This window comes from Chrysochloris asiatica, unplaced genomic scaffold (genome assembly GCF_000296735.1).
Source record: "Chrysochloris asiatica unplaced genomic scaffold, ChrAsi1.0 scaffold00169, whole genome shotgun sequence".
Classification (NCBI taxonomy): Eukaryota; Metazoa; Chordata; class Mammalia; order Afrosoricida; family Chrysochloridae; genus Chrysochloris; species Chrysochloris asiatica.
In genome coordinates, this window is record NW_006408687.1 from 5,509,471 (window position 1) to 5,521,949 (window position 12,479).

Below are 12,479 nucleotides of genomic sequence, written 5' to 3' on the forward strand. Positions count from 1 at the left end.
GAGGTGGAGGCAGAGATGATGACTTGGAGAGATGGAGCAGGTGGGGACTTTAGACACAGAGAGGGCGAGGGGCTATGTGCTGACGACCGGGGTGCAGGCTTGTAGTGTATACCTTTTAGTTGGTTGATGATGCTTGGAGGGGATTGTAACCATGGCAATGCAATGATATACTAGAGAATGAATGTAAAACTAACGTTCTCCCATGTAAACTATCACATAATTCACAATAAAACATTAAAAAAACTCACCAAAAACAATACATCTAAGTCAGTGGATATAATGACCCAAAAGACATTTTAGGAGAAGTATAGTAGGTTTTCTCTCTTGGTGAGCAAAGAACTCATGTGGTTTTCTCAGAAGATGGAGCTAATGACCACAGTAATAGGCTGGATAGACCCAGAAAGAAATGGGTTTGCTAGGACTTTTCTGGTGTGGCACTGTAGGACGATGCACTGGACCACAAGGTCAGTTTGAACAGCAAGGTCAGCAGCTCAAACTCACCAAGTGCTCCTTGAAAGCCCTATACAGGGTCACTAGGAGTCAAAACTGACTCGACAACACTTACCAAGCACAGAGTTTTCTTTAGTTCTGACGTGAGATCATTCCTGCAGTTGGGCAGGGCCTCCCCTCTAACCCACAGTAGTTTAGCTAACAAAACTAATAAAAAACCTCAAATACTCAGATCCTAATCCTGGTTCATCTTCTAATTGTCCCCAAGCAGAATCATCTCATGTGCAGAACTACTCTACTCAACACACACTTTCTTAGGCATAAGACACATAAAAATGCTTTGAAAAAAAATTAAAAGATTTGAAAAATGTGGCCTCGAGTGGGTTTTTTTCTTTTAGGTCTTCCATATAACACAAGGTTCATCTTTAGAATTCTGGGTATCAATTGATATAATATAGGCAATCCACTAAGACTAATAATAACAGAAAACAAGAAATCAACACTTATGTATTGTTGTTGTTGTTAAGTGCTATCGAGTCAGTGCCGACCCATAGTAAGCCTATACAGGATTTCCGAGGCTGTAAATCTTTATGGGAGCAGAAAGCCTCATCTTTCTCCCACAGAGTGGCTGGTAGTTTCAAACTGCTGACTTCAAAGTTCACATCCCAATTCGTAACCACTATGCTACCAGAGCTCCTTAAGTACATGTATTAGGTACATGGTAAGGAAACAATCATATTCCAAAGGGGTGGCATTCTCAGCTTCCATGAAGGAGACCAAAGTTTGATTTCCAGCCAATATACTGCATGTATAACCACTACCCAACTGTCAGTGGAAACTTGCATGTGACTATGAAGCTGAACAGGTTTCAGTGGAGTTCCAGACTTAGAAGGAATAAGAAGAAAGGCCTGGTATCTACTTCTGAATAAAAACCTTATGAATCAAAGGTCTGATCTGCAGCTGTCATGGATGGTGTAGGACTGGTATTATTGTGGATGGGGTTGCCATGAGTCAGGGCCAACTCCACTGCAGCGAACAAAACAACATGTGCTCAGCACTAGTCTACGTATGCACTTTAGAAATATTGACTCATTGGCTCCGCATAACAATCCTCGGGTGGTTGCTGTTGTTAAGTGCCGTTGAGTCGGTTCCACTGATAGAGACACAGGATTAGGAAGCCTCATCTTTCTCCTAATTCTCAGGTGGAGGTCCTATTTTCACCCGTTTTATAGACACAGAGAACTAGTACCTGGTGGAGTGGGATTAGAAACAGGCAGTCCGACTCATGAACAAGCAAGGCAAATTTACGATGTCTATTTCTAAATTCTCAGCACTGTGAATACAAGTGATTCATAACGATTCAGTCAAAAACCATTTATTGAATGTCCATGACAACAGAACGGCAAGGTATGTTTTACTAATTATCAGTTCTCAAGAAGAAATATCTTGTCTGTTTTCTCCACTCATCTTTAAAAAACAAAACAAAACTGATGACAAAAAATTCTCGTAAACTCCCCAGAGTTTGGGATTGGGCTGTGACAAAAAATCAAGGAGCCCTGGTGTGGCAGTGGTTAAGCAATCAGTTGTTAAATTAAAAGTCAGTAGTTCAAACCCACCAGCTGCTTAGCAGAAGCAAAATGTAGCAGTTTGCTCCCATAAAAACGTTGTTGTTGCTAAGTGCCGTCGAGTTGGTTTTGACTCATAGTAATCCTGTATAGGGTTTCAGCGGAACTGCTGGTGGGTTTGAACTGCTGACATTGTGGTTTAAGTCCAGTGCTGATCCTATAGCTCCACATTGCCTTGGAAATCCTATGGGGGCAGTTCCATATTTGGTGTTATTATACGATCTCTGTGAGACAACACTGACTTGAGAGCAACAGGTTTGGGCAGAGTCTAACTCACCCTGACACCTGCCTATCTTTTATACCAGGGAGGGGAAAGGAAAGAGTCGATGATAGATACAAAGGCTGGTCCACCAGACAGAAGTCCTGAAACAATAAAAAGTTCCTTTCAGAGCAAAAACTAGTTTTGGAAACTACATCTAAAACTAGGTGTATGGGGCTTAGAGGACAGGGGAAGCCCATAAAGTCACCAAAGGCAATCAAAGGAAACCTTCAAAGGGTCATGGATGGAAGGAGCTCTTAACAGCTTAATAACCACATTCTTGAAGCAACCCAAGTGCCCACTGACAGATGAATGGATAAACAAAACATGAAGTATACAATGGAAGATTTTTAACCATTAAGAGAAATGAAGTTGTAAACTAAAATAGGAGAACATGCAGACCTTAAAAACATTATGCTAAGTAAACAACCAGACTTAAAAGAAGAAATACTGCATGATCCCACTTATATTAAACTTTTAAGAATAGGAAAATTCAGAAACCAAAGTAGGTAACCTAGTGATTCCCAAGGGCTTGAGGCAGGAAAAGATGGGGAGTGATTGCTTTAGGGGTACTGCATTTCTATTTGGGGTGATAAACAAAGTTTTGGCAATAGCGTGATGGCTATACAACATTTTGAAGGCAATTAATGTCACTAAATTATACACTTAAACAGTAGTTGAGTAGCAAATTTCAGGCTATATGCATTTTACTGCAAAGTTTTGAAAATAAAAAATAAATAGCCAATATAAAATAAAAATTTCAACACAGGAGGAAGTAGGTTGATTTCTAAGCACAACACGATGAGACTCAGTCTGGTTCACCAAGGCGTGCTGCGTTGAGATACCACACATAAGCATACATGCACACATACCAACCATCAGCAGTATTTTAGACAGAATGTAACCAAAGCCTGTGCTCCCTACATGGCATGCACACAATGCATCATGGGGACATGCCAGTGTTTCCAGTGTGGCAGGGAAGCAGTGAGACTCACCTGTAGGTGTATGGTCCCACTTCTGTAACATGTGGGGTCTCCCCTTTGAGGATCTCTTCGGGATTGGTGACATTGAAGAAATAGAACTGGGTGTACACGGGCAATGGAGGCGTCTCCCAATAGTCAAAGGTCTCCGTACCATTCTTTAACACAATATTCTAGGGCAGAAAAGCAGAAGGGCATTATTTTTTAAAAACATAAGGCAGTATAGCTGATTGGAATACCTCAAAAGGGTTCTAGAACTTGTCCAATGAAATAGGCTTCTTGTGGAGCCTTTGCAGTGTATAGGGCCTTGGTGGAATCCTAAGCCCCATTCAGAACCTTATAAAGTGGGACAGTCCCACTAGAAAGGATAAGAAGATCAGCCTGGAACAGCTAGAGCAACAGAAGATACTTCTTGAAAGAAAGATCAGCTGGAAAAATCCAAAACAAAAATGGCAGTCTGATTGGCTCCTACAAGAAAAAGCAAGTTGTTTGCTGGGAAGCCATCAAGGCAAGCAATCAAGTCCCTTCAAGACAATCCCCCCCTGTAAGACTGAAACTCAAAGGGAACACATGAGCAGACATGTACACTTGCTGGTAACCATGTTGGTCTACTGGTGAAAGGAAGAGGGGGAAAGGCAGCAATGAAGAAATGGGCTGAGTTCAACCATGTTCAAAAGACTTTCGTTTTCCTGGAGATGAGAGAGAGAAGAGGAAGGGCTAGTTGATCTAAAGAGTGGTGAGACCTGGGGACTCCTGAGACCATGGACAAGGACATAGCCATGAAGGGCTGGGCTGTAGGCTTGATGGCTTGATAATCAGAACTTGACTAGAGGAAGATAAAACAAAACAATTTTTGATAAAGTAAACAAGTGTAAATTGCTATAATTTGATGAACTTGACCTATATTTATGGATGTAGTAGCCCAAAATACCAACTGACAAAGAAGGAGTCTTCACATTAAGTATCAATGCTGTCCCCTCTGTATACAAGATAGATAGGGATGGGCAACTTAGACACTGGCTATCTAAAATGAGGGGACAATAAAGGCACAAAGTGACTGGCTTGCAAGTTTTTAGGAGGGAGTTTAGTTTAAGAGTGTGTGGGAGAGGATAGAGTGCCCACTGTATAGTTTTAATCTTGTCTAGATGGGTCTGTTGAAAAGAGATGGGGATAGATTCTACTGATTCAATAGTGAGTAATAGTTATCACAATTAATTGTGACTATCACAATTGTAAAGGTAGAAGTTTTGTATCAAAAACAGGGGAGTAGTTAATCTTACAGTCCAGAAACAGAGGACCCTAGGACTCTCATGGGAGAAGAGCACAAGTGGGATGCAGGACACTGTCCAGAGAAACAGTGACACCAGAGACAGAAGCAGAGATAGGGATGTGGAGAGAGGGAGCGGCTGATGACTCTAGATTCATGAGAAGAGAGGGACTGAGAGCTGGCGGCCAGGAAGCAGGCTTGCAGAATGTGCCCTTTGGTGGTATAAATGTTGTGTACACCCCCAAAATACACAAAAAACAGAGGGAATAGAAGCAAATACTGTTGAATGATGATGCTCGGAGGAGATTGTAATTATTGCAATGAAATGATCGTGTAAAATTAACTGCAGGCTGACCTGGAGTGGTGTGACCATCCGCAGACTCAGGGGCCTACAGGTCTAGGATTCGGCTGGAGTTTGGCCACAAGGAGTGCAGTTCTCCTGTGTTCCTATCCTTCTGGTAGCCGAGGTGGTGGCCATCCCTGCCCTTGCCAACACAGCAGCCAGTGGCACCCCCTCCAGTGCAGCTTCTCAGCTTGGGCTTCAGCACCAGGCATAGTGCCTGTGCTTATGGAGGTGTGTGGACCCTCTGTGAATTGTGCTATACACACAGGGAACCAAAAACCACATTCACACCTCCAGTCTCTACCACATCCACCGGGAGACAGGTGGTGAGTGTCTGAGAACACACCAATAGAGTCATCAAGCAAATATAAATACAACACCACAATGTCTTAGGGAAAACAGATAAATTTCAACGTTTGTGAAGAAACAAGACAGAGTGCCCCAAATAAGTGACTGAAATACAAAGTCAGAAAACACAACACCAGGAATGGTATCAGAACTATCTGTTAAAAACTCAAAAGAATGCTATCTAGGCACCTTCAAGGGACTGAGAGAATGATTGAGAAAACTACAGATGAAATCAAGGAAAACACAGACAGAACTGCAAAAGAATTCAGGAAACTGACAATAATACATGAAAAAATGGGAACCCTACAAAAACAGTAATTAGAAAGCCAGAGGATGATCAGTAAGACTTCTGAAATAGATAATACACTGAAAGGGAAAAGAAGTAGAACTGAATCAATGGAAGGTCCAATTACTGAACTTAAAGAACAATCTCCCAACAGTCACTTGATAGAAGAATGAAAATGTCTGAAGAAAGCCTAAGATTTATGTGGGACACTATTAAGAGGAATAATTTACATGTTATCGAAATTCCAGAACAGAAAGAGACCAAAAAATCATAGAGAATATTGTCCAAGGGTTATTAAGATGAAAACTTTGTTAACATTAAGAAAGATAATAAACTATCACATGATTCACAATAAAACATTAAAATAATGTTGAATAAACTTAACAATATCCCCAAAAAAGACAAGAACATAGCCATTGAGAAATTAAACAAACTCCAAATAGGATAGACTCCTAAAGAAAAACACCAAGACCTACTACAATCAAACTTTTTCAAAACCAAAGAATCCAGAGAGCAGCTCAGGAAAAATGAAAAGTTACCTACAAAGAAAAAAGCTAATCAGACTAAGCTCTAATTTCTCAGCAGAAATCCTGGAGGCAAGAAAACAATGGAATGACATACATAAAACTCTGAAAGAAAAAACATTGCCAACCAAGAATCATAAACCCAGCAAAATTGTCCATCAAATATGATGGCAACATTAGGTCATTTTCATATAAACAGAAAGTGAGAGAATTTGTAAAAACAAGACTAACCTTACAAACTCTAAGAACTCAAGGGAGTTCTTAGAACAAAGAACCAATACCAGAGAACAACCAGGGTCTCACATACATGACTCTATCACCCAGATACAGAAGCAATCAAAAACCTACAAGACTGCAAATAAAGAACCAGAGATACACTTGCAACAACACAACAACAAAAACCATTGAGTAAAAATAGTGAACAATGTAGCTACAGAACTGCCAAATGAAGAGGAAATCTAGTAGATTTCAAGGCAAAATGAAATAAATAAAAAGAAGCCTAACTGTAACCCTAAAAATTGGTGGTGGTGGTGGTGTGGCATGGAGTCAGTGTCAACTCATAGTGACCCAGCATAGGTTTTCCAAGGCTGTAAATCTTTATGGAAGCAGAAAATCTCATCTTTCGCCACAGAACGCTGGTAGATCCGAACTGCTTACCTTGAGGCTAGCAGCCCAATTTGTAACCACTACGCCACCAGAGCTCCTTAACCCCCAAAACTAGACCAAACCTTACTCTTAGCCCTAACCTAGTCCCTACCCGTAACACTAACCCTAGTCCTAAACATAATCCTAACACTAAATGAAGTCCTAGCCCTAGCCTAGACCTAGCTATAGTCCTAATCCTAACTCTCAGTCTATACTCCTACCCAGTTCCTCCCGCCACCTCCTCCTCCCCCCAAAAAAGATAATAGTAGCTCGGTGATCTACTTTAGAATAGAAAAATCAGCCACTGAAAACCATATGGAGCACAGTTTTATTCTGACACGCATAGGGTTGCCATGAATTGTAGTTCATTTAATGGCAACTCATTAACGTTCACTGCAATTTCAGTTACAATAACCAGAGGTGAAAACAACCCAAGTGTCCATCAACAGATGAACAGATAAACAAAGTGTGGCATATCCATACAATGGAATATTATTTGCCATAAAGAGAAATGAATTTCTGATACCTGAAGCCACACAGATGAATCCTGAAAGCATTATGCTTGAGTAAAATAAGCCAGACACAAAAGAGCACTTATATAAATATCTAGACTGGGAAAATCCACTGAGACAAAGTAGATTGATTAGTGGCTACCAGGAGCTTGGGCTGAGGGCTGGGAATTACTGCTTACTTGAATATAGATTTTCTGTTTGGTGGGGATGGAAAAATTTGGGAAATAGAGGTGATGCTTGTAGGAAAAACAACATTGATCACTCACTTTTTTTTTTTAAGTTTTTATTGTGAATTGAATGCTAGTTTACATGGGAGAACATCGGTTTTACACTCACTGTTTCATTGCAATGATTACAATCTCCTCCGTGCATCATCATTCAACAGTATTTTTGCTTCTATTCCTTCTGTTTGTTTGTTTGTTTGTTTTGGATGTACACAAATGCACTCAAGAATATATATTAATTTTAACAACCAAAGGGCTCATTCTGCAAGCCTGCCTCCTGGCCACCAGAACCTGGCCGCCAGCACTCAGTCTTTCTCTTACCATGAATCTAGAGTCCTCAGCTGCTCCCTCTCTCCATGTCCCCATTTCTGCCTCCATCTCTGGTGTTGCTGCTTCTCTGGATAAGGTCCCACATTTCATTCATGCTCTTCTCCCTTAATGGTCCTAGGGTCCTCTGTTCCTGGACTGTAAGGTGAACTATTTCCCCTTTTTGTTACAAAACTTCTACCTGTACAAGTCGTGACCATTGAAATTAGTCATGATAACAATTACTCATTATTGAGTCATAAGAATCCTATCCTCATCTCTTTTCGCCAGACCTGTCTAGACAAGATGAAAACCATTTAGTGGGAGTTCTACCTCCCCCCTACACACTCTTAAACTAAATTCCCTCTTGAAAACTGATCACTCACTCTTATTGTGCCTGTTTACTCATCTGTATAATGGTGAAAATACAAGTTCTCTAGGATCGTCATAGGTTTCAATGAGATTTTGGAAGTGTGCTTGTATATGGGCACACAGAAAGTGCTCAATATACGGTGGCTGTGGATCTTGATTATTAATTACCATCTTCAGGTATGGATGACTGAATAGTAGGGGCTCAGACTAAAGACAAATCATAATTATGTTATTCCCATAAGCTTGCTGAAACATACACAACCCAGCAAATGTTAAACAATAAGAGAGAAAGAAAAACACAAACAAAACCAGAAAGTTTTCAGTCATGACTCTCTTCCAACTCTATGCATAATCCAGTTCAAGTGGAAACAACAAGGACTTGAGGATAAAATTGGGAACAACCGGAAGGTTCAAAGGAAAAGAATACCTTAGTTAGTTATAGAGAGCAAACAATTAAAATTATAAAGACTACATCTCACTGCAGCCAAATCGATTCTGACTCATAGCGACCCTGTATAGGGTTTAAGGGAGCAGAAAGCCTCATCTTACTTTTGTAGAGTGGCTGGTGGGGTTGAACCAACTTTGCGGTTAGCAGCAGTTCAGTACTTATCCTATGGTGTCACCAGGACTCCTTAAAGATTACACAGAAATAAGACAAGCACGTATCATTTATGTTACATGGAATAAGTGGATAATGTGAAAAATGAATACGTATGTATGGTGGTGGTTATGTACCGTGGAGTCGGTTTCGACTCACAGCGACCCTGTACAGGGTTTCTGAGGCTGTAAATCTTTACGGGAGCAGAAAGCCTTATCTTTCTCCTTCGGAACAGCTGGTAGTTTTGAGCTGCTGACCTTGTGGTTCGCAGCCCGCTTCATAACCACTACGCTACCAGAGCTCCTTCTGTATGTATAAGACAGTAGATAAAAAGTAGGACAGTGCAGGACGGCCCCATAGAGGTCTAAGTTGCAATCTTTGCGGGAACAAATCGCTAAATCTTTTCTCCCATGGAATTGTTGGTGGGTTTGAATAGTCAACCTCTTAACTGTTCTGCCACCTGGGGTCATTATGGAATTATTATGGTGAAATGTGGTGGTCGTGTGCCGTGGAGTCAGTTCGGACTTATGGCGACCCTGTATAAGGTTTCGGAGGCTGTAAATCTTTATGGGAGCAGAAAGCCTCATCTTTCTCCCACGAAGCTGCTGGCAGATTCCAACTTTGAAGTCAGCAGCTCAACAGGTAACCCATTACATTACCAAGGCTTCTTATGGTTGATTGGTTGTATGCTGTCGAGTCTGTTTCAACTCACAGAAACCCAGTATATGGTTTCTGAGGCTGTAAATTTTTACAGGAGCAGATAGCCTCATTTTACTCCCTTGGAGCGACTGGTAGATTTGAACTCCTGGTCTTGTGTTTTGCAGTCCAGTTTGTAATCCACCATAGCTCCTTATGGTAAAACATAGATAATTAAACATTTTAATTTACCTTCAAAGTCTCTAAGCATCCACAGTAAATTCTTCATAGTACTAATCTATGTGGAAAAGGACAGTGAGGGGTCTTCCATTCTCTGCATTATGTTTTTCTGCATTGCTTGGGTCTTTTGCTTTTTTTTTTCACAACAGAAATATGATACTTTTTTTTGAAGTAGAGGAGAAATTAAGAAAAAAAAATCAATGTCCCTTATCTTTTTCTTTTTTTTAAAAAAAGAGAAGATTCTAAGAACTAAATTCAGATTCTTTAAAAATGGTGTTGATAGAGATGGAGAGAAGGGAGAAAAGACTGGATACAAAGAGAACCAATTACACTGGGTCTTTCCCTCTGGCATTTGTGGAACAAAGAGAAGCCTGAACAGCCTCAGCTGTGCCGGCTCCCAGATAAACACTCCCTGAGCTGCCACCCCCACACTTGGCTGGCTCTACAGTACTTCTTTTCCTACTCCTTTCACCGTAACTGATTTAGCACTCTGAATTGCTGTGGGCTAATGTGCTGCACTGCAAAGTCGGTTTGAACCACAAGGCTGGTGGTGCAAGCTCACCAGCTGCTCCTTGGAAACCCTATACAGGGTCATGATGGGTCGGAACCCGACTCGTCGGCACGTAACAACAACAACAACAACAATTCCTGAATGGTGTGGTACTACAAGATAATGCACTGAACCTCAAGGTCAGTTTGAACTGCAAGGTCGGCCATTGGAAACTCTATACAGGGTCTTAATGAGTTGTCACCTACTTGATAGCACTTAACTCAACATTCCTCACTAACTCTTCCAGACAAGCATCTTAGGATGCACAGTTTTGGGGGAAGAAATGACTTGAGATCTCATTTGTATAGAAAATCACCTTAGAAGTCCCAACCTCACGAGAGTCAGCAAGTGTGAATGAACAGATGGCTAACCAGATGAGTTTATCTCATCTAGTTTGCAGTCAGGTCTTATATAACCAAAAGCCATGCAATCAGGAGCCAAATGGAAGAGTTTCCAGAAAGGAGGGCAAAACCCCTTCCAGAAGAAAGGGTAAAACCTGCTGCTCTTACATCTGTAAATAGTCAAGCTTGTTCTCCCAAATGTCAGGTTAACTATGGGAGTTTCAGGATAGAAATAAACATCTAGTAGACTTGATTTCGGAGAGCACAGTGGCTCCATGCTATAAGTACTGGACTATGAACTACAATGTCCACAGTTTGAGCCTCCAGCTGCTCCATGGGAGAAAGATGAGGCTTTCTGCTCCCTCAAAGATTTTAAGCCTCTGAAATCCTCTACAGGGCCACTATAAATCAAAACTGACTTGATTGGTCTTAACAGCAACAGATTTCATTTGCTGTGAACCTAAACCAACAGGACCGCAATGGACTTGGTTTAGATGTGACACCTTAGTTAAACAAAAAATCTTAAAAAACAACAACTAACAACAGCAACAAAAACAACCCTTGACAGTCTGCCAAATTTATAACTGATACCAGATTCTGTTACAACCCAGATCCTCCACCGTCTGCTTCCACCCCATCACTGTTTTCATCCTTGACTATGCGTTAGCTGAGTCAGACATCCAAACAGAATCTTGTTCTGGCCCACAAAGCACAAAACCATTGTAAAATACAGCAAAGACTGATTTCAGATTAATAACACAGTGGAGCAATTTTTAAAGAGTAGAGAGAGCAGACATTGGTCATTATAATAAGGGAAATTGAATGTCCACAATAAGGAAATTCCAGTTCCAAATATTAGAAGTCATGGCTTCCTTCTGTAGTTTGTGGGCAATGACTTCTTCATGGGTTACTGGTCAAAAACAACGTAAGGAGTTCAGTTCATTGTTTGTCAGAAGTGAGTCCATGATTGTGAATGGCTACTCCGAAATGAGTCCATGATTGTGAATGGCTACTCCTTGGGAGGTGTGCAAGTTATTTTTACAAGAATAAAAAGGAATGGTATGGTTACCTCTTTGATCAGAAATACATTTCCTCCCATGACTTACAGTATGGATTTTAATGGTCTGGTTTGTTTCTTATAGCAATCACACCCTTAGAAAGTATGTGACATTGGCCTTGTTTGTCGCATAAAATTATTAGTGCCTTTTTGTCTCTCAGTAACTTCAAGACATATTGCATTAACAAGAACACTCACACTTGCAGATAATACCCACTTGACCTGGCTCCAATAACTGGATGATCAGAGCTCAACTAAAAGAAGAAAGAAGAGGAAAAAAAGAGTAATCTGATACAATTTGATGAACTTGACCTACACCTATGGATGTAGTAGCTCAAAAGAGGGAACAAATCTTTACAACAAGGATCATTCCCACCCCCTCCATACACAGAGTGGATAGGGATGGGCAAGTTGGACATTGGCTACCCAAAGTTGGGGGTGCTACAAAGGCAAGAAGTGACTGGCTTATAAGATTTCAAGAGGGAACCTAGATCCAGAGGGCATGGAGGAGGGTAGAATCTCCACTGAGTAGTATCCAATCTGTCTGGATGGGGCTGATTAAAGGAAATGCAGATAGGTCTCTTGTGATACAATGGTGAATAATTGTTATCAGGACTGATTGTGAGGGTTGGAAATGTAAACATAGATGTTTTGTAGCAAGGAGGGGAGTGACTGACTTTGCAGTCTAGGAGCAGAGGTCCCTGGGATCATTAAGGGAGAAGAGTGGAGAGCGGCACCCTACCCAGAGAAGCAGTGATGCCTGAGATGGAGGCAGAGATGATAAAGTGGGGAGATGGAGCGACTGGGGACTTTAGACCCAGAGAGGAAGAGGGGCTGTGTGCTGACGATCAGGGGTCAGGCTTGCAGGGTATACCCTTTGGTTGGTTGATGATGCATGGAGGGGATTGTAACCATG

The 12,479-nt window shown here is 41.2% G+C and overlaps 1 protein-coding gene across 2 annotated transcripts in view; it reads right to left on the reverse strand.

Moving 5' to 3' along the window:
• The window catches only part of SCARB2 (scavenger receptor class B, member 2), a 148,142-nt gene that overhangs the window by 107,189 nt on the left and 28,474 nt on the right, over positions 1 to 12,479 (reverse strand). For both annotated transcript variants that reach the window (XM_006871580.1, XM_006871581.1), the window contains exon 2: positions 3,330 to 3,487. In XM_006871580.1, coding sequence (XP_006871642.1) covers positions 3,330 to 3,487 — 158 coding nt within the window. The remainder of the gene's footprint in view (positions 1 to 3,329; positions 3,488 to 12,479) is intronic.